This window comes from Camelus dromedarius, chromosome 10 (assembly GCF_036321535.1).
Source record: "Camelus dromedarius isolate mCamDro1 chromosome 10, mCamDro1.pat, whole genome shotgun sequence".
In the NCBI taxonomy this organism is placed as follows: Eukaryota; Metazoa; Chordata; class Mammalia; order Artiodactyla; family Camelidae; genus Camelus; species Camelus dromedarius.
This window is the reverse complement of record NC_087445.1, coordinates 76,970,413-76,998,302: the sequence shown is the minus strand read 5'-3', so window position 1 is coordinate 76,998,302 and position 27,890 is coordinate 76,970,413. Positions and strand designations below refer to the sequence as shown.

The 27,890-nt window shown below is 62.1% G+C and overlaps 1 protein-coding gene across 3 annotated transcripts in view; it reads left to right on the top strand.

Annotated features, from left to right (window-relative positions):
- The window catches only part of SARDH (sarcosine dehydrogenase), a 63,140-nt gene extending 39,554 nt beyond the window's left edge, over positions 1-23,586 (top strand). For all 3 annotated transcript variants that reach the window (XM_031450910.2, XM_031450911.2, XM_064490736.1), the window contains 6 exons: positions 324-471; positions 3,792-3,885; positions 16,732-16,894; positions 17,460-17,628; positions 19,471-19,606; positions 21,958-23,586. In XM_031450910.2, the coding sequence (XP_031306770.1) occupies positions 324-471; positions 3,792-3,885; positions 16,732-16,894; positions 17,460-17,628; positions 19,471-19,606; positions 21,958-22,083 (836 nt within the window). In that variant the 3' untranslated portion in view covers positions 22,084-23,586. The remainder of the gene's footprint in view (positions 1-323; positions 472-3,791; positions 3,886-16,731; positions 16,895-17,459; positions 17,629-19,470; positions 19,607-21,957) is intronic.
- The last annotated feature ends 4,304 nt before the right edge of the window (positions 23,587-27,890 follow it).

Sequence of the window (27,890 nt, the reverse complement as noted above, 5' to 3'; positions counted from 1 at the left end):
TGAGGCACGTCGCAGAATCTCCCCATGGTGTGCCGGTGTTGGGAGCTCTCGCCCTTTCCGATCACAGACCCTTTGAGAAGTGGGAGGAAGCCTCAGACTCTCCCAGAAAAATGCTCCCTTGGCCTGTGCGGCCCTCAGGGGAGCTCGTCCTGCGGGCCGTGAGAATCCTGGGCCCCTCGGGAGGGTCACCGTGTTTGGGCCTTTGTGGTTCACTTTCAAGGAAAGAGCGTTTGTTGTCTCCGCCCGGAGGCCTCGGGCCGCCCCCTCTGCCCCGCCTGCCCCGTCCTGCAGTGCTGCGCTAAGTCCGGGTGCTTCTCTTCCAGGGGACGGCTACTACCTGGCCGTGGGCGGGGCTGTGGCCCAGCACAACTGGTCCCACATCACCACGGTGCTGCAGGACCGGGAGTTCCGGTGCCAGCTCATCGACAGCTCCGAGGACCTGGGCCTGATCAGCGTCCAGGGCCCGGCCAGGTGAGGAGAGAGGAGCCAGCACCTCGGTGCCCCTGGGCCCTCTACCTGGGGCCCGGGGCAGAACCACTTACTGGCCCCGAATGGAGCGTTGTTGTCAGCTAAGTGCGCTCGTGACCCCAGAGAGGCCACTCCGGGTAGTGCTTTTCAGAGCACTAGGGTGCAGAAAGCCATCAGCGTGAGGAGCCTGAGCCTCACTGAGAATAGGCGTCCGAGGATTCGGGGCCACGAAAGGGCCAGCAGGTGTGTCTCCAGATGGTCGATACAGTCGAGGAAGCGCGTCTGCCATCTCCAAGTGGGCAGAGCCCACGGGGGCTCCACCTGCTACCTGGGCTGGGAACGATGCTCTACCCTGAGAGGTCACCTCTCCTCCCTCAGTACCTCCAACGACTAGATCTACAGATGATCATTCACTCACTAATTCATTCTACAAGTACTTACTGAGCTGTGGTCCCAAGCACGGGGACTCAGGCCCCGGAAGGGCCCTGCCGGGCCCTGGGCTGGAGCTGTAGCTGGCTTTGCGTGTGCAGCTCTTTGCCCAGAGGCACGTGGCAGGCACGCAGTACACGCTTGCTGAAAGGATGAGCAGAATCACGGTTGGACTTCAGGCTTCTCGTGAAAACCAACATCTACTAAGGGGACTTTGGAGGAAATGAGGGACCAAGCCTTGGAGCTCTCTGAAGGGACAGTGTTTCAGGCAGCGGAAACAGCACACGCGAAACCCTGTGGCAGGAGGTGAAGCAGTGAGGCCGGGGCCGTAGGAGAGGAGCTCAGAGGGCAGCAGAGGCGAGAGCCTGCGGGCCCAGAGGCCGCTCCCCCTGGCGAGGAGACTGAGCAGAGGAGGCCGTCACTGGGCTTGGGCCTGAACGGGTCTTGACGCCGTGCTGGGGGCAGGAGGCCGGCAGGTGTGTGACGAAACTCAAGGGCCTCTGAATCCTCAGGGATTCAGAGGAGGGCATGATGAGCTGTGTCTGGGTGGTCAGTGGGTCCAGTGGAACGAAGACTGAGAACTGACCACTGGGTCTGGCAGCTCGGTGGCTCCTGTGGACTTGATGAGAGTCACCTGAGGGATGGCTGGGTGGGAACGTGCCGAGGAAGGACGGGAGGAGAAGAATGGGACGTGTGGAGAGGGGCAGGGGCCTCTGGCTGCAGATGGAGGGAGGGCAGTGAAGTAATGCAGGGACCGCACTCGCCCTGGCCTGGCCCGGAGGACGCGCCCGGTCCTGTGGGGGCGGGTCCGTTTCCCCCCGGGTGAATTCATCCCTGGGCTGATGGGGTGGCGGTCCAGGCTTCTCCAATCAAGGCCCAGCCTCGGAAGCCTCAGCTTCATTGCCACGGCGACCTTGGGAAGGGAGTGGGCTATTTTTGGTTTGGGGGAGGCAGGTGAGCAAGGGAGAGAGAGGGCGCCAGACAGACAGATCAAGGCGTGGCCCCCGGGGGGGACAGGCCAGGCTCTCCCAGCCTCATTATAAGCTGCCCCGGGAGGGCGGCGAGTGACGGCTGTCAGGGCAGGAAGACAAGCGCTCCTCTTCCTGGTAATTTCTTAACTTTCTCCTCCAAATTGTCCTCTCCTTTCAAAAATAACCCAGAGTTTCTCGTACGAATAATAATGTTACCAGCACGGCTGCTGAGGGCTCGGCTTTCTGAGTTGTCATGTGGGAAGCATTTCTCACAGTGCCTGGGCCGTGGGACAGGCTACATGACCTGCTGTGCGATGGAACTTTCTGGAAACATTCCATAACGCGTGGTCCAGCACGGTAGCCAAAGAGCCGTGTGTGGCCTTTGAGCCCTTGAAATGTGGCTGCTGAGACAGAATTTTTTATTTTAGTTAACCTGAGCTCAAGAGGCCGCCCGTGGCCCTTGGGGACAACGCGGAAGTCAGGGGTCACTGTTACGAGTGTTAGTGCCGAGGCGTCTGGCATGTGCTTTCTAGCAGATTCCTCCTTTGCAAGGGCCCTGCGAGGTGGCCTCACTGTCCTCATGGAGCAGGGGTGGGGACCGAGACTCGGTGGGGGTCGGGGGTGAGTCGAGGAGCTGGAGCTGAACCTGGTCTCTGACGGGGAGCCTGTGCCCTCCAGCGCCACCTGCTGCCCCCTGGGGGAGGGACAGCCTCCTGCACCCCGACCCGAGCTCAGCAGACCTGCCGGAGCTGGGGTACCCGGGGCTGCTGAGGCCACACTGGCCCTGGGCGGCAGCTCCAGCCTCCTTCCTACCCGCCCCGCAGCAGAGAAGACAGGGGAGCAGCCCTGGCCCCAGCCACCCAGGGCCGCAGAGAGGACGCGCATCTTAAAAACTGGGTATGGGTTCTCTGGGGGCCAGCACCACGTGGGTGCCGAGGGTGTTACATAAGGATCCTGGCACACTGCAGCGCGCTGGGCAGCTCGGGCCGGCGTGGGTGGGCGGCTCCCGGCACCGTGGGGGCGGGGATTACAGTCAGAAGCATTTCTGGGCACTTGCTGGGACCCCTGCGAGGCAGAAATGGGGGGGCTGCCTCCTGCCAACGGGGAGCCAGTCCTGTGGTACAAAGCCAGCCTGTTTTCAGTTGGTCCTGCTGACTGAGTGCCCTGTCTGTGACGGGCACGTCAGGATAGGGGCCCTGCTGGCGGGGAGCTCCTGGGTCAGTGGGGACAAGTACAACCAGTGTGAGAGGGACCCTGGCAGGAGACGTGTTAGGACTGCAGGGCCCAGACGAGGGGCACCTGACCCCGACTCAGGGAGTCAGCGAGGGCTGCTTGTAGGAGGTGACAGCTGAGCCAAGACCTGTAGGATAGCAAACGGTCACGCAGGGACATGGGAATCTGGCGGGAATGTGGAGGGTGCAAGAGTGAACTAAGGCCTGGAGGGAGACAAAGGGAGGCGCCCAGGAAGTGAAGGTGTCCATGGACACCGAGAGGTTTCGGGTAACCTGTCAAGCACGGGGACCAGACTCTATGCCAGGCTCGGTGGGGCCCGGGAGCAGAGGGGAGCAGCCCCTGCCCTCGGGGGCCTGTGGCTTGGAGGGTGTTAGACGGTTAGAGAGCTGCCCTAGGTCATCGAGAAAGGAGAGCCTGCGAGAGCTCACCTCTGAGCCTGGTCTCTGCCCAGGGCTCGACTGCTCCTGCCACTGTTCCCGCTGAAGGTGCTTTATCTGGCTGGATTTTTGGTGCATCTCCTTCTCGGTGTGCTTTTGGCAGTGTGTTTGTTGTTGGTCTAGCCCGTGAGGACAGGACTTGTCCTGCTCACAGCTGTATCCCCAGTGCCTCCCCTGCCCAGGGCACGCACCCAGGAGTGCTCGGCAAGTGTTTGTTGACTGACTGACTGATTGACTCTGTTCTTGCTCACAGCCGGGCCATTCTCCAAGAAGTGCTTGATGCAGATCTGAGCAACGAGGCCTTCCCTTTCTCTACCCACAAGCTGGTGAGAGCCGCCGGGCAGCTGGTAGGTCCCAGCGGGCCGCTGTGCCCTGGGCTGCGGGTGGCAGCAGTGGGTTGCAGGTGGCAGCAGTGTGCTGTCAGGGAACAAACCGGGGCTGGGACTTCAGAGCCTGTGCCCTCCCTGGTCCTTGGTTCCCTACTGTGAAGTGAGGACCAGATGGTCCGGCCTACTGGCTGTTGGGGTCTCAGAGGAGGAATAGGGGTCAAAGTCAGGCATCTCCTGTGCCCCGTGGGTGCCTGGCACACGCTGGGGGGCTCCGTCCCAAGCTTCTGCCAGGGGAGGTGGCCTTGGCCGGGCCACCTGGACAGCCACCCAGTGTCCTGTCCTCGGAGGCCCGGGGCACACCCTCCCAGATCAGGGTATTTCCTGCGCCTCCGTGGAGATGACAAGGTGGGGCCAGCCAGCAATTAAGCGGCTCCAGCCGCCTGCGCGTCCCCTGAGGAGACAGCTGGTCTTTCCGGAGTGTTTCCTCCCGCCCCCGCGCTGTGGGAGTGGGGAGGGGCTGCTGGGGCGCACCCCCAGGCGCCGGGAGCTCCCCCGCCCGTCTCCCACTCCAGAAAGGCCAGGTCCCTGGACCGGAAGCCTCTGAGACTGGACTGCGTCAGGGTCTAGCGGACCTCGCGTCCTCAGTGCCCCTGGGGCCAGGGTTCCGGGTCCAGCTCTGGGTCAGCACAGCCTGTTCCTGGGCCTCGCTGTCCTTTTTGGAAAAGAAGGATCACGATCTCCACCTTGCCTTCCCGAGGCCGAGGTGAGGAGCAGACGGGGAAAGTAACAGCCGCTGCCAGTGGGGGCTCGCGAGGCGCCAGGCACGGTTCCGAGCACGAGACTCACGTGGCCCGTCCCGCTCGATCCTTGCGGCAGCGTGGACGCGGCCGTCCCAGGGCTCAGCAGCCTCAGCACAGCCGGCGCTTTGGAATGGATGTGTGTGTTGGGGGCCGTCCTGGGCATCGCACGGTGTTGAGTACCATCCGCGGCCGGCACCCACACGATGCCAGGAGCACCCCCAGAGGTGACAGCCAGAAACCACCGGGGCAGAGCTGCCAGAGAGAGGTTCTGCGATTACCCTGGTCACAGGTGTGCGGTCTCGCTGGTGGCTGCCACGGCCAGGTGCACTGAGCGGGGCCCTACCTCAGCTCCTGATGTAGGAAGCCCCCAGGATGATGTTACCCCGAACGGAGCTCAGAGAGGTTGGATGGACCTCCCAGGGGCCACCCAGAGAATGAATCATAAAAAGCACACGAATACCTGTCAATAACAGACGCGGCCTTCAGGGGGAGGTGACTGGACAGACAGCCGGATTCAGGGGCACCTCCCCCCCTTACTTCCTTCTTGTTCATCTGGGGGGTTTTGGGGGGCAAGTGCTAAGGGCCGTCAGTGGGGAGCACAGCCCTGGCCTGCAGCGCGGCTGGAGGTGGGAGGAGTCTGGGTCCTGCTAGCAAGTAAGCACTGTTTGGATGACATCAGGGAGGAGGCTGCCAGGAGGACCAGATAAAGGTACCTCGGCAGCGCCGAGGAGCGCCGGCCGGCGGCTCCGCTCTGCCTCTGCTCTCCGGAGGCTGCGCTGGGCGGGCAGGAAGCTGGGGCTGTCTCTGTCTAGCTCGCTTCCTGCCTCCTTGGTGCAGAGCTGCCTGCCGAGACCAGAGAGGGTGTGCGTTTTGAGAGAATGGCACAGCTCCACCCCAGGCCACAGAGGCACCCAGCCTGCCCAGACGGCAGCTCGGGCCCTCTCGGCCCCCGTGGGCTCCATGCAGCGTCCAGCCCTGTCCGGGGCTGGGTTCCGGCTTGTGAAGTGGGAGGGGAGCTGGGAGCTTGGCGAAGGCCCAGCCTGTGTGTGGTTTAGGGGTTTGTGTGGGAGAGGACCAGGTGGGACACACTTCCCCTCCCAGCCTAGGGCAGCTCCAACGAGGCACCTGGGACTTGTCCTTGGACAATGGGCTCCAGCTGCCTCCCCACCCCTGGGGCTGGCCCTTCCTGGCCCTGGCTGCCGCCCCAGGCCTGGCCCACGGCTGTCTGGCCGTACCTTGGCCTAAGGGGCCTGGGAGCTGGGCTGGGCTGGGCCGGGCCTCGGGCGACTGGAAGCAGAGGCCAGGCTCCTGGATGAACCCTGCCTGGGATGACAGGCACAAGGTTGCGGGGGGCCATGGGGTGCCTGGGCCGGAGGAAGGGGGTGCAGGACCCATGCAGGCTGCTTTTCTTCACTGCCTTCCCCGGAACCGGCTTACGGCTTCTGTCAAAAGCACTTGATTGTGAGTGAAAGCTCATGGCGGCTTCCAACCACAGCACCCGCGCGCGGGGCCTGGGTGCAGACCTCGCCTCTAGTTCGACCCCTTGGACTGGACACGACCTCTCTGAGCCTTCCCTTCCTCGCCTCTAGCACGGCTTGGGGCTGGGGGGTCGGCAAGCAGAGTCCACAGGTGCCGCATAAAGCTCGCCCCGCACAGGGTCTGGCTGAAGAGTGGACGGGCACCAGCGTTGCCCTGGGAGTACTGGGAATGTTCGTAAAATGAGAACGAGTAAATGCAAACCCTGGTGATTCCACCAGAGAGACAGCTGTGGTTAACGGTGTATTTCCTCCCGGCCGCTTCCCCTAATCTCTCCCTAGGAAGTTTAAGCCAGAAGCAGGACTGTCTCGTGCGCAGTTTGCACACGCTGCTTGGTTCTCTTACGACGTTGTAGTGATGGTTTCTTGTTCCTCGAAATGTTGTCTGAGAACCGCTTTGAGGGCGGGCGCCTCCCTCTCCCCACTCTGTAAGTAGGGCATTTGATTGGGCCATTTCTTCTCCTCAGAGTCTCCCTGGGGTGGGGTTCCCGTGATGTGGGCCTTCCAGGACTCTGATTATTGACCTGTGACACGTTTCTCACAGCCAGGACCCAGGGGCAGAGGTGTCCCAGGCACACGGCCCCAGCCTCCCGGCCACGCAGCGGTCATCGGGTGTTTCCGGTCTCCTCCCCGTGCCCAGTGCTGGCCGAGCCCAGGGGGAGGGTGGGGAGGGGGGAGCACAGAGCTTTCCAGGCCCCTCAGCTCATATTCAGCCAGTTTGGGTCCCCAGCCGAGCTCCAGCACTCCATCCGAAGCTGACGGATCTGTTCCCAGTGCTGAGCCCCCAGCCCCCTGAGAATGAATTCCAGACATGTTGGCTGGGGGCCCACCAGGCTGGGGGCTCTGGGATGGAAGACGCAGGCCCTGCCCTCCATGGGCTCACAGCCTGGGTGCGGGGGCTGGGGGGAGGAGGCTGCGGCCACAGCCCAGCCTGCGCTGGGGCGAGGCCCTGGGTGGTGGGAGGGAGCCACTCCCAGGGAGCTGGCCTGGGCGTGAGGAGGGTCCCAGGAACACATTTGCAGGAGGAGGAACTGAGTCCTGCCTCGACCACACCTTCTGCTGAGGGCCTGTGGGCTGGGCTCTGGCTCCTTGATGTCACAGCTTTTGCTGACCTCACAGTGGCCCAGGCCGCAAGTTCCCAGGTGGTCCAAGCCTGGGGCACAAAGGCTTCCCATCCACCGGCCAGCAGGAGGGGTGGGGGAGTCCGCTGTCGGCCAGACTGCTGCCCTGGGAGCTGGGGCTGACCGCTGCCCTGGCCCCCACCCAAGGTGGCCTCACAGGCAGGCGTGGAGGTGGGAGCCGGGTCAGCAAGGATCTGGGCGTTTTGGAGCAGAACCCCCAGTGCTCAACAGAGCTGGGGGCCAGCAATCCCTCTGTGGGGCCACCTCTTTGGGCCTCAGTTTCCTGATCTGTAGCACAAGGTCTAGACTGTGTCCAGAGCCCCTCCTGGGCCGTCCTGTGGGTCTGTCCAGACATCCTGGGCTCTCTCTGGGCCCGGGCGAGCTTCAGACTCTCCTAAGTAACATGAGCATGTGCTGACACAACCCCACTAACGTGGGAGGCGCGGGGGCCAAGTCTCTGTGGGAGATGGTGGAGTGCCAGCCACCCAGACGCGGGGCAGGAGAGTGCATGCCGAGTCGGTGGCATGACCTCCCGGTCGCGAAGCTCGGGACGTCGCGGGTCAGAGCCCAGAACCACAGACCCTGCCCGAGGGTGGGTGAGCAGGACTCTCCGCTGCCCCGGTGACCCACGCTCACAGCAAGCCGCGGGTGGGCGCCCCTGGCTGAACCGAGCCCTGTTTTGCAATAATCCTGAGATGCTTGGATGAGCCCCAGGCTTCCACAGCCTCACATTCCTACAGGAGGAACAGGGGGCGGGAGTCGTCCCGTTGGCGGCCAGCTGACCAGATGTCCGTGCCTCCCACTGCTGGCCTCAAGGCCGGCGAGGCTCCCGGGGGAGACGGTGTCCCGGAGCCTCGGCCGAAGCGGCAGGTGCTGGGCTGGGAGCCCATCGTCAGGCAAGGTGATAAATTGGCTTTCTTCTCAGAATTATTTTCGGGCCAGAAGGAAATTGAGTTTCTTATCCCGACGGCGTGGGTCCTTGCCATGGCACCGTTAGGGACCGATTCGTGCGGATAGAACGTCTCCCACCTGCACGCGTCACACAGACAGAGGCCCCGGCAGCGGGAGGCCCGGGCCTTCCCGGGGCCTGCGTTGGCCAGCTGGGTTTTAGCTGTCACCTAAAGAGTGTCTTGCACAACCTGTGCAAGTTGCCTCGGCCCCAGAGAGCCGGGGGCGGGGTGTGGCCGAGAACGACGTGGTGGCCAAGGCCACTCCTCAGGGTGTCCCGTCGGGGGCAGTGACATCTTCTTGCCGAGAAAGTGTGAGGAGAGGGTGTGGCTGGAATGAGGTTGGGTGCCTCTGAGGGACCCCGGGGAGTGTGCTTCAGAGATTCTGGAAGCTCCTCCAGGGAAGACACTGCCCTTTCTCTGCAGGGGGTGCCTCTGCTGTCGTCTCTGGGTGCCGATGGGGTCTTTCTGGGGGTGGCCCATGGCGTTTATCAGCAGCTTGGAATCTGTGGCTTTTTTTGATCCTCAGAGAGGGCCAAGTCTGTAAAGTGTGGTTCGAGCATCACACCTTTTATTCTTATTCTTGGAAGATTGATATCAAATCACCATCCCCACCACCACTGTCACCACCATCCCCCACCATCCCCACGACCATCCCTACCATCAACTTCACCATCACCAACATCATCATCACCAACCACTACCATCACCACTGTCTTTACTACCACTATACCTCCATCACCTTCACCGCCACTGTCACCAGACCCACCTTCACCAGAATGCCCAGCACCACTGTACGCTGGCTTTCTGGAGCAGACTGCTAGGAGAGATTGCACACCCCCATAGCAGAATCTTTGTGGAACCAAGGGTGTCTTGGGATGTCCAGCGGATTTGAAAAATGAAGATCCTTCAAACCTACTGCCAACTTGCTTCTTCCCTCTCCTGTGGGTTTAGGACCCCAGGCCCCTGCAGAGGGCTGCACGTGCTCTGATCCCTGCCCACCCCCCGCCTCCCAGGCCCCTGCAATCCTCACTTATTTAAGGGGCGACTGAGTTTGGAGGATGCACCTGGTGTGTCAGGGTGCTGTTGCACAACCAGACGTCCTGGAATGTGTGAAACCACAACCAGCTAATGTGACCGGAGGTGGCTGGACATGCTGGACGCGGTGGACTGTCTCTGGGCTCATCTGCTCAAGCCCTCCTGTGATGTTTGCCCAGAGGGGCGACTCCAGGCTTGTTCTGATGACGCAGGTGGCCAGAGCATCCCACAGGAGGGCCATGGACTCTCCTGTCCTGGGGACCCAAGCCGGGGTGGGGACCCAGCACCTCCCTAATCCTGGTCCTCCCCATGGGAAGCTCGCAAGAAGTTCAGTGAAGCACCAGGCATGGAACCAAGCCCCCAGATCCGTTTAGCTGAGACCTGAGCATATTTCCATCCTCCAGAATATTCAGCTGAGTCAGTCTAGGGCAGGGCGTGAGCGCCTTAGCTGTTGAAGCCCTGCTCTGACTTACTAGCAGTGAGGCCTCCAAGCCTGTTGGAAAGCACTCGTGCCAGCTCTGGGAGCCGATGGCTGAATCTGTAGGAAAACCAGCGAGGCGCTTAAATCACTGGAAACTTGCCGTCAGCTGCGGCAGGAGTATTTACACCGCAGGCAGTGGTGGGCCCCCGCCCTCCCCAAAAGCTGAATGTCCAACATCTCCTAGGGCATCACTGGGCCTCGGGCAAGTGGCTCGACCTCCCTGAGCCCCAGGTTCCTCATCTGTGAAACCCGTGTGGCCGCGTCCCCCGCCTCGTGGAGTGGCAAGCACCCTGCCCGGGGCTCTCGGGTGACAGTTCTGATGAGTGCGCCCACGAGCCCCAGGAGGGACGTAATGCTGTCGTCCGGGATTTGCCGGTGCAGACTCAGAGGGACGTCAGTTGCTAGGGATGCAGCGTTTGTGACTCAGCTTAAGCCTAGTCTGTTTGCGGCACCCAAGCCGCGCTCACAGCCACTGTGGCCCCTGCTGTGGTGGCTGGCTGGCCCTCACCTGCCCTGTGTCAGGTGTGAGCACCAGGAGGGCTGGGCGCCATGCCGGGGCCCCTGTGGGATGTCTGAGCATGGGCTAGAAGCTTCACCTTGCCCGGTTTGGCAGGTGGCCCAATGCAGAACAACAGACATCACTGACCACCCACTGTGGGCGGGGCTGAGGGCTCCGAGCATCTTGTGACTCCTGTTTTGGGTTCTGACCTGTCCTCACAGGGCAGATAAGCCTTAAGCCTGCTGCAGCCAGGGCTGATGGGCCACTGGGCAGCCTGAGGGCAGGGGGAGTCCTCCCACACCTCGCCCTGCTGGCCCTCTCCGTCGCCACCCTAGTGCCCTGAACGAAACAGGTGACAGGCAGAGGGGAGAACCCTCTTACCCTTGAGGACCTTCCAGCATCCCGCAGAACTTCCCACCGGGTGCCACTGATCCTGTCAGAGGGGTCTGAAGCCCAGAACCTTCCAAAAGGAGAGGGTCCTTGAGCCAGTTCAGAATGGAGAAGACCCATGTAGCAGTGATGAGCTTCAGCCACGTGTCTGGGGCCTGACGGGGCTGCCTCCCCGCCTCGGTTTGATCTCTTCTCACCAAGGGTCCTGTATGGTCTCCCTTCCACAGTCCAGGAGCCTGAGCCTCCCAGGGACCCAACTGACAGGTGGCTCCTACCGGCATTCGGAGCAATTCCCTCCTCTCCAGGCCAGCTGGCCAGAACCACACTGGCCACTGCAAAGATGGGCCCTGGCCAACCCTGCTGATTCCTTCGCCATCACCCCAGCTGGGCCAAGCAGAAAAGGACACCCCACCGCCAGCAGGGTCCACACTGAGTGGCTGCCCCACAAGAGGCCCCGTTTATTGGCAGAGCTGACTGTCTGCTGGTAACAGAGTGCTCGCTGCCGGGCATGTGCACCACCAGACCCTAGCCTGCTCCAGGCTCGGGGGGCTTGGTCCCGAAGCACCATTTCCAGGCAGGACGCAGAGGGGCACACGCCACCCAACCCCGCCTCAGTCTCCCCGCTCCTGGGGCCGCCCCCACCTGGCTGAGGGTCTGCTCTGGTTTCGCCCTGGCTCTGCGTCTCAGGTGGAGGTGGGGCGTGCATACCAGGCGCCAGGTGCTCTGTTCTCACTCTTTTTGCTGAAGTACAACCTCAACAAAGTTTTTCATGAAGAATTTTGAGTGACAAGCTCTGTGTCTTTATCTGAAAAATCTGCATTTCACCCTAGCTCTTAAGGGATGTGGGTTTCTAGGCTGACTTATGTTCAAAGCTCTATGCTTCCAAGATACTATTCTCTGTTGAATAGCATCGTCACCAGTAAGCCGTCCAGAGTCCGTCCAGTGAGCTTTGCAGGTAACCTCCGTCTCCCTCTCTCTCTGTCTCTGTCTCTCTCCCTGCCCCCTCCCTCTTCCTCTCCGATGTCTACACTTACCCCGGCGTTTTCTGGGCAGGAATTTGTTTTTGTTTATCCTGCTTGGTGCTCAGTGTGCTTCTGCAGTCCAAGGGCTCATGGCCGGCCATCTTCCATTCTGGAAATATTTCCGCCGTTATCTTTTCAAGGACCGTCTTTCCCCTCTTCTCTCTAGAACCTCCTTCTTCCACTTCTGTGGACACGACGCGGGGCTTCCCGGCCAGGCCTCCTGTCCTCTCCTTCCCTGTAAGTGGTCCCGTGTTTGAGCCACTGCCTCTCCCCTTCGCTCCTGGTACCCAGGACATGGAGACAGCATGAGTCCCTGAGCGCCTCTGGCTGTAGGGGCCGTGTGTGGAGAAAAGCGTGTTTCTTTTTGACCACCTTAACCATGCTTTTAGCGTAAGTTTACTAGTGCTAAGTACACGCACCGGGCAGTCATCGCGCAAAACTGAGACTCCACGTTCGCTGAGCAGCAACCTCCGTTCCCCTCCCCCAGCTCTGTGACCGCCGTTCCCCTTTCTGTCCCAGTAAATCCCGTGCCTCGTACAAGTGGAGTCACGCGGGGCTTGTCTTCATGTGACGGGCGTGCTCCACTCTGCCTTGTGTCCTCAGTGTTCAGCCACGTTGTAGCAGGTGTCAGAGTCTCCTTCCCCTGCATGACTGGATAACACGCCGTTGTGTGGATGGAGCAGACTTTGCTGATCCACTACCCACTGCTGGGCTCTTGGGTTGCTTCTCCCTCTTGGCTGCTGTCAGTAATGCTGCTGTGGACACGGGTGTGCAAATTTCTGCTCGAGACGGTGCCTCCAGTTCTTTTGGATACGTACCCAGAAATGGGCCTGCTGGACATATGGTAGTTTTATTTTTAATTTTTCAAGGAATCACCGTACTGTTTTTCCTAACAGTTGCACCATTTTACATTCCCACCAACTGTGCCCAAGTGTTCTAATTCCTTCACATTCTCGCCAACACTGATTATTTTCTGCTTTTTAAAAAAAGTAGTAGCCACGCTAATGGTTATGAGGTCATATCTCCTGGTGGTTTTGACTGACCTTCCTCGGATGATCAGTGGTGTTGACCATCTTTTCACGTGCTTGTCGGCCACGTGTATATTATCTTTGGGGAGCTGTCCCTTCAGGTCCTTGATTCATTTCTCTTTTTTGTACATACGTTTATGTTTTGAAGTACGGTCAGTTTACAGCGTTGCGTCAGCTGCTGGTGTGCAGCACAGTGCTTCAGTCACGCTCAGTTCATTTCTTAACCAGGTTGTCTTGCTTTTGTCGAGTGGCAGCCGTTCTTTGTATGTTCCGGACGTGAACCCTTTATCAGATCTGTGATTCGTAAGCGCCCCTCCCGCCCCCTGGGTAGCCTTTCCCCTGCCGGCTGTGCCCTCCACGCACACAGGTCTTTACGCTTGCCCTCGCCCCCCTTGGCTGCTTTTGCTTCTTGTGGCCTGTGCCTCCAGTGTCACCCTGGAGAAATCATCGCCAAGTCCAGTGTCCCGGGCTCTCCTCCATGTTCTCTCCTGGGGGTCACACAGTCTTGGTCGCACAGGTAGGTCTCGGTCCATTTCGAGTTAATGTTTGCACGTGGCGTCGGGTAAGGTCCAGCGTGCCCATCACTAGTTGTTGAGGAGACTGTCCTTTCCCCCCGGGACAGTCGTGGCTCCCTCGCCGAACCTCCCTGGGCCACTTACATGAGGGTGAGTCTCTGAATCTCTTTTCTTTTCTATAAGTTCGTTTGTCTAATTTATAGCAGTGCCACACTGTTTTGATTATGGTAGCTTCACAATATCAGAAAGTGTGAGTCCTCCAGCCTTGTTCTTTTCCAAGATTGTCTGGCTAATGGGGGTTCCTTGAGATTGTGTGACTGTTAAGATGAATTTTTCTATTTCTGCCAAAAATGCCTTTGGGTTTTGACAGGGGCTGTGCTGGGTCTGCAGATGGCTTGGGTCCTGTTGATAGCTTGGCGGTATTTGGTCTTCCAGGCCAGGAACACGGGATGTCTTTCCATTTGCTTGCGTCTTTGGTCTCCGTCCGCAGTGGTTTGTATACTCAGCATTTAAGTCTGTCACCTCCCAGTTTAGGTTTATTCCTAAGTATTTTGTTCTTTCTGATGTGATTGTAAATGGCATTTTTTTCTAATTTCCTTCTCAGACCGCTCATTGTTAGAGTGTAGAGAGGTAGCTGCGTTTCTGTGTGTGGACTTTGTTTCCGGCAACCTCGCTGACTTTATTTGTTCTAGCAGGGTGGGGGGGGGGGTCTTTGGGGTCAGAAAAGCCTTTAAACAAAACCTGGTTTAAAGTCCTTCCTGACAGGCTTCTGCGATCCTATGGCTCCGCCCAATTCTTGTGGTTCCCATAGCAACATGCGGCTGTGTTTTGCAGGGGCTTGGCCTCCATTTGGGGCTTTTGAAAGTCTATCCAAGCCCCCATTTCCTGGCAGGTGATTGTGTACCAGGAACCAGCTTCCCATGAACCCGATGCTCACAAGCACCGGCCTCAGCCCATTCATCAGGCGGGAGCACTGAGGCTTAGGAGGGCCGACCCTGTAGGTCTGGGTGACCCCAGGCCCGTGTTCCAGACGTCCTCATTCCTGGCCTTTCTCCTCAGTACGTGTCCTCTCAGAAGAAACAAGGGCTCTCCCAACGCCGCTCCTTCAGTGGAGGAAAACGCAAGATGTCTGGAGAACCAGTGATGCTGGCAACTTAGAAAGGCACCTAGAAATCCCCAAACTGTCTCCCAACTTTACTGGGAAGCAGAGGTCCGTCCACCCGCACCTGCTTCCTTGCTTTATCCAGGAGGTCTGCTCAGCCCCTCTGTGTGCCGGGCCTGCGCACGGGGGTACATGGAAGAGGGGACCAGCGGCCCCCCGGCCTCGCTGGGCTCCTGGAAGCCAGGCGGGGGCCTGGGGCAGCTCCATCCCACCGTGAACTCACCCAAAGGCCCGACTGAACGGGGGCGTGTGTCTGACAAGACCCGCAGTCCCGGACCGTTAATGGGTGAGCTTTCAAAATGACTTTTCCCTGTTCAAAAGGAGATTGGCGTCGAGCCCCCGCTCCTCCGTGGGCTGCCTAAAGTTAAGCCCCACTGCCAAGGCAGCTTTGTCAGGGCCTGGGGCTGGCGCCAGGGAAGCAGGGCCCTGTCAGTGGTACACTTCCTGTGTCAATTTTGAGTTTTTTGAGAGGCCGGGCAAATGTCAACTCGGAGCACATTTGTGCTGTTTCAAAAGCTTGCAGGATCCAGCCCCGCGGCAGCAACGTGATTAAAGCGTCAGATTTACAAGGAGCTGGGTCTGTGGACGGGAGGGCGGCCCCCGCGCTCCTTCTGCCCGGATAGCATCCCGGCGGGAGACGCTCGGGGCAGCCCTTTTGGCTCCGAGCAGTAATGGGCTCCGCTCGCCCGTCTCCCTGAGCTCTGACTTGCTGCAGTCCCCCGTCCCTTTGGTGAGCCGGACGGTCCCCGGGCTGAGCGCTTGGGCCTCACGCAGGGGACACCGTGGGTCCAAGGACTTACCTGAAGGCCGGTTGCTGGGGTGTGCGTGACATGCCGCCAGACCACTGTGCAGGAAAGTCACGCCGGCGGGCCAGACGTCGCCCACGCCGCTCGCGCCTCCCCGTGGCTCCTGGCCCAGGACACCGGTGTGAGGGGCACACGCGCCCCGGGGCCAGCTGCCCCCGTCAGAGCCGCGTGTGCTCAGGCCGGGCGGGGCGTCTCCGGAGCTCTGTTTCTGCGTCGACCCCTGGATGTTTTTGTAGTGGTCCCCACCACCGAGGAGGGGTTGGGTGAAGACGTGTACATAGGAACTTAGCCTGAGGACACTCCAGGAGCAGCAGGTCGCTTTCGTGGGGCTGTGGGGCCCGTGGTCCCTCTCCTGGCCTGTCGGACCCAGCTCTGGGCAGGGACTTTCACGGTCAAATATCCGCAGTCGACACAAAGCCCCTCCAGCCCCACCTGCTGCCTCTCTCCCCTACTCCCCCGCCCCAGCCCCCCACACCTGCCCCAGCTCTGTGCCTTCGCACCTGCCCTTCCCCCTGCCTGGAAGGCCCGTCTGCAGCGGCAGACTCTGCTCAAGACTCCTGCCCGGTCCCTCCAGGTGCGCTCCTTCCTCCCTGGTGCGTGCCCAGCCGGGGTGTGGTTGCCCCGCAGCTGACTTGAGCTTCGGCCGAGCCCTTCTAAGACTCGAGACCTGGGGGGCAGAGGCTGTGCCTGTCTTCAGATCCCAGCACTCGGCCGGCCGGCCGAGGCCCACCAGGCTCAGGGCGATCAGAGCACTCACCCGGTGCCCGGCTGCTCCCTTCTCGAACCTGCCAAGTGCAGCCCTGGCGACTAGTGAGCTGTGGTGCTGACTCCCCACCCCAGAGCCTCCTAAGACAAAGCCGGGCTCCCGCCCCATTCCTAGACAAGGAGATTGAGGCCAAAGGGAGGCGCAGAGCCCGTCCCAAGGTCCCTGCAGTGATTAAATTGTGGGAGGTCTCCGCGTTCCCACCCGGCCCTGTGAGTGGACCTGGGAGACAAGGTCTTTGCGGATGTGGTTAAGGCCAGGATCTCGAGATGAGCTCATCCTGGGTCGGGGTGGCGTCTCAATCCAATGGGAAGTATCCTGATGAGAGAGACGTGGACACAGAGGAGGGTGGCCTCCAGGAGCTGGAAGAGGCGGGAGAGACCCTCCCCTGGAGCCACAGAGGGAGCAAGGTCCTGTGACACCTTGACTTTGGACTTCGGGCCTCCAGAACTGGGACAGAGCACACTTCTTAAACCCCCTGCTTTGCGGTCCTCAGTTACGGGGTCACTTAGGAGGTCTGAGGCCTGGGAACCAAGTGTGCACTTCCCCCCACTCCCAGCACCTGCACCCCTTCCTCTTGTCCAGAGCGCTCCTGAGCGCTCTCCTTGGGAGAGCCCATTTCTTGGTGGCCACTGGCCTGGGCCCAGAGCCAGCTAATAACGGTGCCGGTAGGAAGTGTCCCCCAAAAAGTGGCAGCCGGGCCTCCACCCGACCGTCCGACCTCAGTTCGTGTCTGAACCACGGCTTGTCCTCCTAGGTCCGGGCCATGAGGCTGTCCTTCGTCGGGGAGCTGGGCTGGGAGCTGCATGTCCCGAGGCTGTCCTGCCTGCCCGTGTACCGGGCTGTGATGGCAGCGGGGGCCAAGCACGGCCTCGTCAACGCCGGGTACCGGGCCATCGACTCCCTGAGCATCGAGAAGGGTGTGTGCAGGGTCTGGGTGGCACGGCGGGCTGGAGGCAGAGGGGCCGCTACCTCCCACGTCCATCCCCTGCGCCTCCTTGCCCGCTGTGTTCCCGTCCCCCCTGACTTTGGCAGTTTCCCCAGACCCCCTTCACTGCCCGTGAGCTGGGTCCTCCACTCAGGCCCAGGGATGGTGCTGGGATCTCTGACACTGGCAGCTGGGGCGGGGCTCTGCCCAGCCAGGTGGGACCAGAGCAGGATTTGGATTCAGCACCGAAGGTCGTTTCCTGGAGAGAAGTGAGAAGCATCAGAGCAGGGGCCCTCAGTGCTGCCTGGCCCTTAACAAGCCCTCCTCAGTGCCCCCGGCCTGATGGCACAGACGTGCGATGCTGATGGGCGCGGGCTGGCCCAGGGCGCTCACCCAGGGGACTTCCTGCAGTCCGGGAGGACCCCGCCCCGGGTTGCCCAAGTCGCTGAGTTTCTAGGGTGGGGAGGTGGGCTGGGGTGGGTGTCCACATGTGTCTCTGAGGGGCTTGTCCCCTGCCTCTTCTGGGCAGTGACCCTGTGGTCTCCCCACTGCCCCAGGGTACCGACACTGGCACGCTGACCTGCGGCCCGACGACAGCCCCCTGGAGGCGGGCTTGACCTTCACCTGCAAGCTGAAGTCCGCCATCCCCTTCCTGGGGCGCGAGGCCCTGGAGAGGCAGCAGGCCGAGGGCCTCCGCCGGCGTCTGGTGTGCTTCACCGTGGACGAGTGAGTACCGGGCCCGGGTCCATCCGGAAGTGACCGCTGCAGTCAAGCAGGTGCTTCTGGGCTCCTCCTCTGAAGCCTGGTGGGACTCCCCCCAGGCCGGGCACCCTCTCCTGGAACTCACACCACAGGCCCGTAACAGAGGAGGAGACTGAGACCCGAGAGGCAGAGCAGGGCCAAGCCAGGCCTGGCTCCAGAGCTGAAGCTGCAGACCCAGATCCCTCCAGGGCCAGGCAGGGTGCGAAACCGGGTCAGGGTCCGGCGTGGGTCAGTAAGGGGTGGGGAGGGCGGTTCTCCTCACATGCAGGTGTTAAGAGAGAAAGGTGCTGCCAGGCCCAGCCAGCCTCCTGCCAGTTAGGGCATCCCCATAGCCTGGGAGGGGGGCCAGGCTGAGGCCACCAGCCCCACTTATAGATGGAGACCACGGGGGCCCAGGCACGTGGCAGAGGTGGCAGGAGAGCCCCACGTGGGGGCCTGATGCCCTCCCTCCCAGCTGAGGGCGGCTTTGAGCACAGCACTGTTATGTCCTCGGGGCCGAGCCCATGGTGTCCCCCGGGTGCCTGGATCCCATCTGGCCGAGCCACCATGGCGCCAGAGGATGTAGACGGTGTGAGCTGGAGTCTGAATAGCAGCCGTCTCCAGGGCGGCGGGCGTCCCCGAGCTTTGTTGATTTGGAGCTGACAGCCAGCCACAAATGGTGCCACTTCTCCCCAGTTTGGAGCCTTCCAAGGAAGTGTTGCGAGGGACGGGGGGGCCAGCAGAGAGTGAGCAGGGCTGGGGTTGGTCGCCGCCCACGGCCGCACCCCGGCCCTGTCAGGCTGCCGCGCCGCCTGGCTGCTTGGCCATCTCCCGGGGAGCAGCTCAGCTCTGGTTTGGGGAGCAGACCGAGCAGGCGTCCTCGGAGCCCTTCTGCCGCCTGGCCCTCCAGGAAGCACCTGCAGCCTCGGATGGCCCGGGCCACAGGCAGCTCCCCCCTCAGGTGTTCCCTGCAGAGCTGCAGAACCCTCCCCAGACCCAGGAGAGACCCGGCCAGGACGCCGGCTGGGGAATCACGGAGAATCCCACTGCCCTGCTCTGGGGCCCTGGGCCCCGCAGGGGCCTCCCTGGGGCTGTTTCCTCGCGTGGAGACGGCACTCCAGCGGGACTGGGGCGAGACCGAAGGAGACAAGAATGTGTTTACAAAACCTTCCATCCACCCTCATCCGCTGGACCAGGGGCGCCCAGACCGTTTCACTCCAGGTCACTGAACCAGGAGGCAACTGGCACCTGGCACCTTGTCCAGACTCCTTCCCCCAGTGTGGGATTCACGCAGAGCCAGTAACCGCAGCCAGCCTGGCCGCGTGCAGCTCCCCGCCGGGCACAGCCCCGTCACGGCCCCTGGGGGACCCAGCAGTCCCCCTGGCGTGGTGCTCGGGAGGGCAAGTTTGCCAGGAGCTGCGCCAGAGCGCTCCCAGCTCACTGTAGTTTAGTCTCTTCTTTGTTTTCTGTTTTGAATTTTTAATATTTTTACAGCGAGCATCGATACCTTGCACGTAGTAAAGAAAAGCACTTTTAATAAATTATGCATCAGGCCATCAGAAAAGAAAAGCTGAACAGAGTGAAACGAGTCGCGAGACAGCGTTTTGGACCATTCAGAAGTCAGACAGGAAAGAAGTCTCGGGCGGGCGTCTTCCAGCTCCGTGGGGCCTGACTCGCCTGCGTCCCCAGGCTCCTGGCAGAGCAGCCCTGCAGGGTGGGGCCCGTGGTCCTGGGCGCGGTGCCTTTCTCCGCGGCCAGCCCGAAGCGCAGGTGTTCCCCTTGGGTGGGGGCGGCTCTGGGGCCCCAGCCGTCTGTTGCTTCTTCTAGGAAAGTGCCCATGTTTGGCCTGGAGGCCATCTGGAGGGACGGCCAGGTGGTGGGCCATGTCCGGAGGGCCGACTTTGGGTTCACTGTCGGCAAGACCCTGGCCTACGGCTACATCAGGGACCCCAGCGGTGGGCCGGTGAGTCCCGCTCCCCAGCCCTGCCCCGGGGTCCTCTCCGGCTCCACACCAGCACCCCTGCCCCCGGGCCTGGGTGTGCTGGGCATGGGGGGAGCCCAGAGACGTGACTGACAGATGGCGCTGTGTCTCCAGGCAGAGTCGGCAGCGGTTTCTGTGTTTTCTTTCTGACTTTGGGAGCTCTAGGCTTCTCCTGGTCAGAAGGAGGCTCTGGGCAGGGCCTGACACTCTCTGCTCCCTGGAGTTGGAGACCCCATGTTCATGGAAATAGCCGTGTGTGCATATATCAGGGTACACGCACGTACACACGTGTGTGCGCGTACGTGTGCACGTGCATACAGACATGTGCACACAACACGTGCACACAGACAAGTTTTGGGAACTTGGCAATGAGACAGAAGGGGCAGCATGTTCTGCATGGAGAAAATCTAAACATTTTGCCCAAGTGACCATTTATAAAACCAAATAATCCCCCACTGAGCACAGATGCCTCCCTCCACACTGGCAGGGCAGTGAGGGCTGAGAAGGGCCCTTGAGGACCTCCTGGGCTCTGAGCCCCGGGAACTGTGTGGAGCCCATGCCAGGCGAGCCGGTCACGAGGGCACCCCGTGGTGGGCTGGGTGGTGTGACGTCGAGGGGCTCACTGTCGTTACTAGCACCTTGCTTCTGTGGAGTCCGCCCCCAGCCCCGTGCCAGCTCAGAAGCAGGCCGCCAGAGGCTCGGACCAGCAGGCCCGGGATGACTGCCCCGCTGGGCCTGGCTCTGGAGCCGTCCAGCCTCAGCCTCTGATGGTCTCAGGGCTGCAGCTCCCCCGCCCCCCACCGACTTCAGACCAGAGGACGCACTGGAGCGAAGTAGGGAGGATGAGGCAGGCAGGAAGGAGTAGGACAGCCCTGGCAGAGGTGCAGGGGATAGGCCGGGCCTGATGTGTGGACCCAGGGGGGAAGGGAGCCCATCCCAGACCTCAGGCCAGGCTGCGTGCTGCAGGGGGAGGCTGCATCCCACATGGACTGGGAGGCTCGGGGCACAGGCTCTGCCTAGGGACTCTGCTCTTGACTGGCCCGGTGACCTTGCATGAAGGTGTCTCTCTGAGCCTCAGTTTCCTCATCTGTAAAATGGGGATAGATTCCTACCTGCCCCACAGGGCGGTTGTCCAGATCTCTGCTCTGAGTGGGGACTTAGTAAGTGTGATGAAGGGGTTGCCATGGCTGGTGGTGACATCTGGCTGTGACAAAGAACCTTCTCTGACACCCCGGATGCAGAGCCCTGCGTCCCAGCTGAAGCTCTGTCGGAGAGTGGGTGCAATATTACTTGCTTTTCTGCGCGGCCAGGATGGGTTCATGCTTGCTGTGACCGAGGAAGGAGCGCTTGCACGCTGTGCGGACAGGTGGCCCGGAACTTAGGTTTGACCAGTGCAGGCCAGGGCCGCCCGGGCTGGTTGGGGAGAGGGACTGTGTCTGCTCCTCCCACGTCCACCATCAGGGATGTTCCGAGTGTTCACACCATGGAAATGGGCACACAGGCAAACAATACAATCGGGACTCGCCCAGCACCCCCCCACCCCGCCTCCCGTGAGAGCCGGTGGTTAAACACTTACTGGATAACCAAGCCTCTCCGTAGGCCGGGAAGACTGCCCCTTGAAAGGAAAGGCTCTGGGGGTGGGAGCAGGATCTGGGGCCTCGGGTGTTTACTAGTGAGGGCCGTGTGCCAGCTCTGGGCTGCCACGCTGGGCTGTCTGAAGGCACCGGTGGGCTCTGCCTCCTGCCTCCGGGCGCGGGGGTGGGGGGGCGGCGCGGGGCGGGCGGCGCGGAGCACTGAGCCCGGCCAGTGCGCACTGGAGCCCAGAGCCTGGGCTAGAAGCCACTTATTCCGTCGCTGCAGTCACATGGAAAGCCTTCTAGGTTTGGCTTTTGTTTTTCCATCCCATCCTGAGTTGCCAAGGGGGGTTCTCTAACTCCCAGAGGGTGCCCTGGGGACTCCCTCCTTGAGGCAGGGCCCTGGGTGTAGTCGCTGCATCGGGAGAACGGGACCCCTCGGTGGAGCCGACCTGTGGTCTCTGCCCGCTGTTGCCGCGTGCCCAGGGTGCGCTTGCGTTCCTGGTCCCCACCGTTTCCCACGAATCTGCAGTTACGCGTGGAGGTGTGCCGCCCTGTGGGAGAAGCCCCACCGGCTGCCAGACCTCGGCTCGCAGGACCCCAGTTCAGGGACACGGGGTCACGGCATCTACCCACTCAGGGCAGGTGTTCTGTTCAGGAAAGGCCCTGGGGCTTGCCCGTCCCCGTCCCCAGAGGCAGGCCGTGTGAGCCCAGTGTCAGCGTGGCGAGTGGCCCATGGACCTCTTTTTCTGCAATCAGGTCTCGCTGGACTTCGTGAAGAGTGGGGACTACGCCCTGGAGAGGATGGGGGTGACCTACCCTGCCCAGGCTCACCTGAAGTCTCCCTTCGACCCCGACAGCAGGAGAGTGAAGGGGATCTACTGACAGGCTGGCCACCGGGCAGGGCCTTGCTGATCAGGGGGCCAGCGTCCTGCCACCCCGTCCCGTGTGGTCTGCCCCCACAGGCCCGCGCCGCCCTGGGCCCCAGGACCTGGACCCCAGCCAGAATCTGGGTCCCCCTGCCCTCAGTTGAGGCCTGCTAACCACCCCCCAACAGATGCAGACAAGGAGGGAGGGAAGAGGACCCAGAAGGCCCCTTCTGTGGTCACTGACCAGAGAGCGGTCGCAGTCCACCCCACCCCCAAACCAGCCCGGATGCCTTGGGCTCGGGACCACGCGTGGAGCCGCATGCGCTTCTGGGAAGGTGCTTAGTAAACACTGAATGAGGCGGGAGTCAGAGCAAGGAGGTGCGGGACTTCCCAACGTGCCCCGCTCCCGAGCAGCGGGGTGTGTCTGGAGTTGGGGCCGCGTGGGGATTGACTAGTACTGTCTGCCGGGGCGCAGCAGGGGCAGCGGAGAGCGCGGCGCCCACAGTCCAGGCTGGCGGGACGGTCTGCTTCCCAGATGCTGGGAGGGGCTGGGAATCCAGAAAGCAGCCCTTCCTGCCTGACACCGCAGCCCTTCACACGGGAAAGTCCCCTGAGTGTTCCCAGCCTGAGATCAGCGCAGGAGGGGGGAGGGGGCTCTCAGGTGGGCCCTGCCCTCGCCTGGGCAGAAGCTCCCTCTCCTGCCCTGGCCTCCCCAGAGCCCCCCTCGCTGGGTCTGGAGAGGGAGGCAGGCTGCTGGGTAAGAAGCGGCGTGATCCTCCTGGCCAGGGCACGGCTCCGGTCCTCGTCTCCCCGCTCTCCCGCGGCCCCGGGGAGGGACCCACGGAGGGCCTTGGGGGCTCCCCGCCCCCTTCTCGGGGCCTTCGGGCTCTCATCTGTGCATCGAGAGGAGCCCTGCCTCCCTGCCGGGGATGGTGCCCGGCCCAGGGCCCAGGCAGCCCCAGCAAAGCTGCCCCGCATGGCCGTGCCCCGTGGGGAGCAGCGGCGGCAGACACCCAGTCACCCGAGGGAAGGCCTGTGGTAACTGGGGCGCGGGTGGTCCCCGGCGGGCCCGGGCTGCTCTCAGGTGCCCCACACCGCGCAGCCCCGCTGTGGACGGGGCCAGAACAGGCCAGGCTAATAACGTCAAGGCCACGGGAGGTCGTTTGGGCTTCAGCTGGGCTTTGGAAAGTTCATTTGGGTCCCTCACCAGACCACGGGCTGGGGGGTAGGGTCCTCTGTCTTTCACCTCCTCGGGCAGAGGAATGCCTGCAGGGCCCTGCTGACAGGCGGGCCTGGGTCCTGCACGGGAGGGCCTGGGAGATGCCGAGGGGGACCCATGAGGCCCCAGGAGGGGAGGGCAGCCGGCTCCCCAGGTGGCCTGGCCTGCTTCCCCTGGTCCGCGCACATGTCCAATCCACCGCCATCCTTGTGGGAGGCACAGGACGAGGCAGGGTCGGACTCAGGTTCCACCCGACTCCATCCTGGGGGCTGAGCTCAGAAACAGAAACGTCCACACTCATTCTCCCTGTTTGTGTTTGTTCCTTTGCGGGGGAGGTGAAAAAGGGCACTGGGTCACCGACGTGAGCTCGGTGCTCATGAGCTGTCATCCCCCACGGCCCCCGTCCCACCTGCTTCACCTGCAGCTGCAGGGAGGTCCGGGCCACAGCCTGGTCGCTTAGGGCTGAGCCACGTCACCCTCCCCTTGAGCCAGTGACCGCAGGTGGGCCCGTCCTTACCCTGATCCGGACACACCTGCTGCATCTATTTTGGAAAGTTTTTCTGGACAGAATGAGCACCCTGACCCTCACCGTGGCTCTGAATACTGCCTGTGGGAATTCTGGGCAAGCTGGGCCAAGCTGGGCTGGACACCCAGACAGGGGAGAAGGGCCTCCACCCTCCCCGGGCTCTCAGACTCAGCCTGCGTGAGGCTCTAGCAGTCCCTGGAGCTGAGCCTCCTGCAGGGGGGTCGGGGACGGGGAGCAGGCCCCTTCTTGTCCAACCCTCTCGGTACCTCCTGTCTGTCAGCCTGAGCTCTCAGGGACCATGTGAGCCCCAGGTCCCTGCAACCAGCAAGGCATTTGCATCAGAGCCGCTGGCGCCCAGGCCCTGGTCTTTGCGTGGTAGGCGGGGAGGAGCCTAGCCGGCAGGGACGAGGTACCCCTCTCCCCAGTGAGGACCAAGGGCCCTGGCAGTGGAATCCCCAGCTGACTCTCAGTTCCCTCAATTCCCAGATGCCACACACTCACAGAGCTGGCATGGGGCCCACCTCCCTCCAGAATAGCTGGTAAGAGTGGTGACAAAATCACTTGGCAGAGAGGCGCTAAGAGTTAAGTGATTGTGGACAGCGAGCCCGTCACGTGCTAAGGTCCTGGGGTGGGCCTGACCTGCCACATGACCTGGCAGTGTCTTACTCACTGGGGCTTCAACCACCCCATCCACAAAGAGGAGAAGGGGCACTTGGGCTGCTTCACTCTTGGGGACACTTCCAGTGGAGCGACTGCCTGCCGAGGACCCTCCCTGCCCCCACAGAAGCATCACTCAGCCTGGATAAGGCCTTTGTGCTTACCCCCCCCCTCACCGAACTGTGCAGAGAGGCCAGAGGGCTTCCCTAGGGCGGCCAGCTCGGTCTTACCCATATCACTGTTGGAGAGGCAGTTGCAGACCCATCTGGCTGGGGGGCACACAGAGGTGAGCCTGGAGGGCCCAGCAGGCAGCAGCCCTGGGCCCTGGCATGGCCCCCACTCCCCTGAGGGTCCTCTCCCAGTGCCTGAGCAGGGGGCGACAGGGCATCCTTTGGGCCATGGTGAGGAGCGGGGGCCGTGGCCTGGAAGGGCCTGGCAGAGCACGGCCACAGAGCTGTCGCCAGGGGGCCTGCACCTGGGACGGCACCCGGGGAGCTCGTGGCAGAGCGGGGAGGCCTCAGAACACTCCCAGCGTGAGCGGGTTCCCATCCTGCCTTCGTTCTGTCTCAGCTTTGTTCTTCCATCTCCCCAGTTTAAAGGCTCATTGCCGAAGGCCCCGGCTGCCAGCAGGCTAACCCCCAAGCACCAGCCCTAGGGCTCAGCGGGCCAGGCCGGCAGGTGGGGCTCGCCGGCCTGGGGGTGACGCCCCTCGGCTGCCCCCACCCGGCTCCCTGGGCCGCTCCTCCTCCACGGGCCCTCCAGGCGTCTCCTAGCAACTGCCTCCGTGGGCCCTAAATAACTGCCTCCTCTCGCCTCCTCCCCCCTCCACCTCCTCCTCTCGCCTCCAGAAAAGCAGGCGCCTGCGATGCGGACGGGGCAGCATCCAAGTCCAGGGCAAAGCCTTGGCTTCTGACTGGGGAGGGGACAGGGGACATAGGTCCCCACACAGGGGCGAGCACCTCCTGGGCCCATGACGTCAGCACAGAGGGTTCCAGCCTAGAATCTTCCCCTGAAGGCTCCCAGGTCCCTCTTAGGAACCTGCCACAGAAACAGAGGTTTCTGGCCTGGGGTTTGTGGGACACAGTGAGCTGCCTTCCATCCAAGAGCCTCCTGAGAATGCAGGGAAAGGTGGAGCATGTGTGTGGTGGGGGGGGGCGGGGAGACGCGAGAGACAGCAGAAAATAGAACCGTGTGTGTCCCAGGGAGACCGTCCGCTTTTTCAGCACATTGTGGAAGGGCCGGAAGGGGACCAAACGGGTGTTTGGCAATAATGACACTGTTTTTCGCTGCAATGGAGCAGAGAGAAGTGAGTGCCCCCAGCAGCGCCTGGGCTTAGTTCCTCCATCTGCACCAGAGGATGAGCGGGCAGGGCCGGGGAGTGAGCGCCTTCGACAGCTGGGGGACTCAAAGCATCTCCGACCTGAGCCTGTCCCCACTGGACCTCTGGCAGCCTGTGGGGTTGTTTCTGGCGGTCACAATGCGGGGTGCTGCTGATGCTTTGTGCTGGGGCCAAGGAGGCTGGACCTTTCACAGCAGGAGGGACCGTCCTTAGCCTCAGAGACTGGTCCTGCCCAAAATGCCCCCGCGGACAACCTCCACACCCCTGCGGTGTCCAGCAGCTCTGTCCAGAGCTAGCCAGAGCCGGGCCCCTGGGCCCATCAGGAGAGGCTCAGCTGTGAGGGTACAGGTGGCTCCCACCCTGTGCAGCTGGGCCCCAGCCTCGGCGCAGCACGGCACGGCACAGTTTCTGCGTGATGGGAATTTCTGTGTCTGGGCTGTGCACCCAGTATCCATGGTCACATGTGGCTGTTGAGCGGTTGAAATGTGGCCGATGTGACCGAGAACCCAAATGTTTTAGTTTACATCATCTCAATTCATTTAAAATTAAGCTTAAACAGCCACTGAGCCTGGTGACCACGGGGCAGTCCAGGCTTGGAGGACACACCTGCTCCAGCCGGAGCCTGCAGCCCGGGCACTCCCACCCCACCGCCAGGCCCTCTCCACACTGAGTCTGCACAGGCACGCCTCCGCCTGGGCCGCCGGGCGCTTCCAGCTGACAGGTCACGTCACCCTGTCAGCCCTCGCCCCCAGGAGGCTGGGGGACTTTCTCCTCAGTGGGCGAGGGGGAGATGGAGGCCCAGAGAAGGAAAGCAAATTGGTCAGGGCCACATGGCAGAGGGAGGAAGGGAAACCCAGGCTGCTGGACCCCCACGCCCACTCTCTCCACCGCCCCGGTCCTTCAGAAGGTACGTGAGCCTGGACCCAGCCGCTGGTTTTCAGGTGGTGAGGCATTCCTCCAGCTGTCCTTGCTTAGACCCCATGAGGACCAGGGACAGTGCGCGCTTCCAAAGTAAGGAAACGGGGATGAGAGCCCAGGCTTGGCGGTCAGACAGATGCGGGGTCACTTCCCGGCTCCCTGCTCACTCTGGGTGACCTCCGCACCTTGCTTGAGGTCTCTGAGCCTCAGTTTCCCCATCCGTCAGTGGCACAGAAGCAGCACGTGTGGTGTGGGTTTGTGGGAGGCTTAGCGTGGACCAGGGTGCCTACTCCTATCAGTGACACGGCACAATACTCAGAGCCGGGCGCCGGGGTGGCGGGGCAGGAAGCCGGCAGCGCTGTCTGCAGGGGGAGGACAACACGCTGTCCCCGGGGAAGAGTGACCAGGCTGAGAGCGGGAGTGAGCGAAGGGGAGGGGGAGTCAGTGTGGGTGCTGGAAGGTCCTGGAACCGGGTGTGATTCCTGATCTCCACTAATCCTCCAGGGACCCCGGGTGAGGCATTTCTCCTCTGTGAACCGCAGCTCCCTCCTCGGTGAGGCCAGGATGTCACAAGTGCCTCTCAGGTGTTTGGGGAACAAAACCAGGAAGGGCTGGGCTTGGGGGGCTCCCTCGAACCCTCTCCCGGAGCTCTGGGCTGACTGGGACCCCTGTCCGGGCTGGCAGGAGGGCATAATCAGAGGGAAAAGCTGTTCTTGGGCCAGACGACCATGGCCAGAGGCTGGGGGTGTTCCAGGCCGCCTTCCCCAGGCCTGCGCCCTGCAGAGGGGCCTCCCTCCCCGCTGTCATCCAAGACTATAAAAATGACGGAGGGCCGGCCGCTCTCCAGCCTCCGTCAGGCCTGGCATTTCACAGCCATCACACCCCGGGACTTACGGCGCGGGAAGCCGTGATTTATGGGACGCAGTGCCGTGCGCCCGGGCCTGCTTGTCCCGTCTGTAATGAAGTGGCTGGCAGGAGAGGCAGCCGCTTAGCAGGCCTCTGTTGAGGCGTAAGGGGGGGACTCGACGGTCCATCCATCACCCTCTCTCTCCCCTAAAGGCTGTGCAGCATTTTGCTGAACTGGCTGAACAGAGTTGAATCTGTCACTCCCAGCAAAAACCACTGAAGAGCTGAACTTGGCCTTAAACAAGAGGCGGCTAAGAG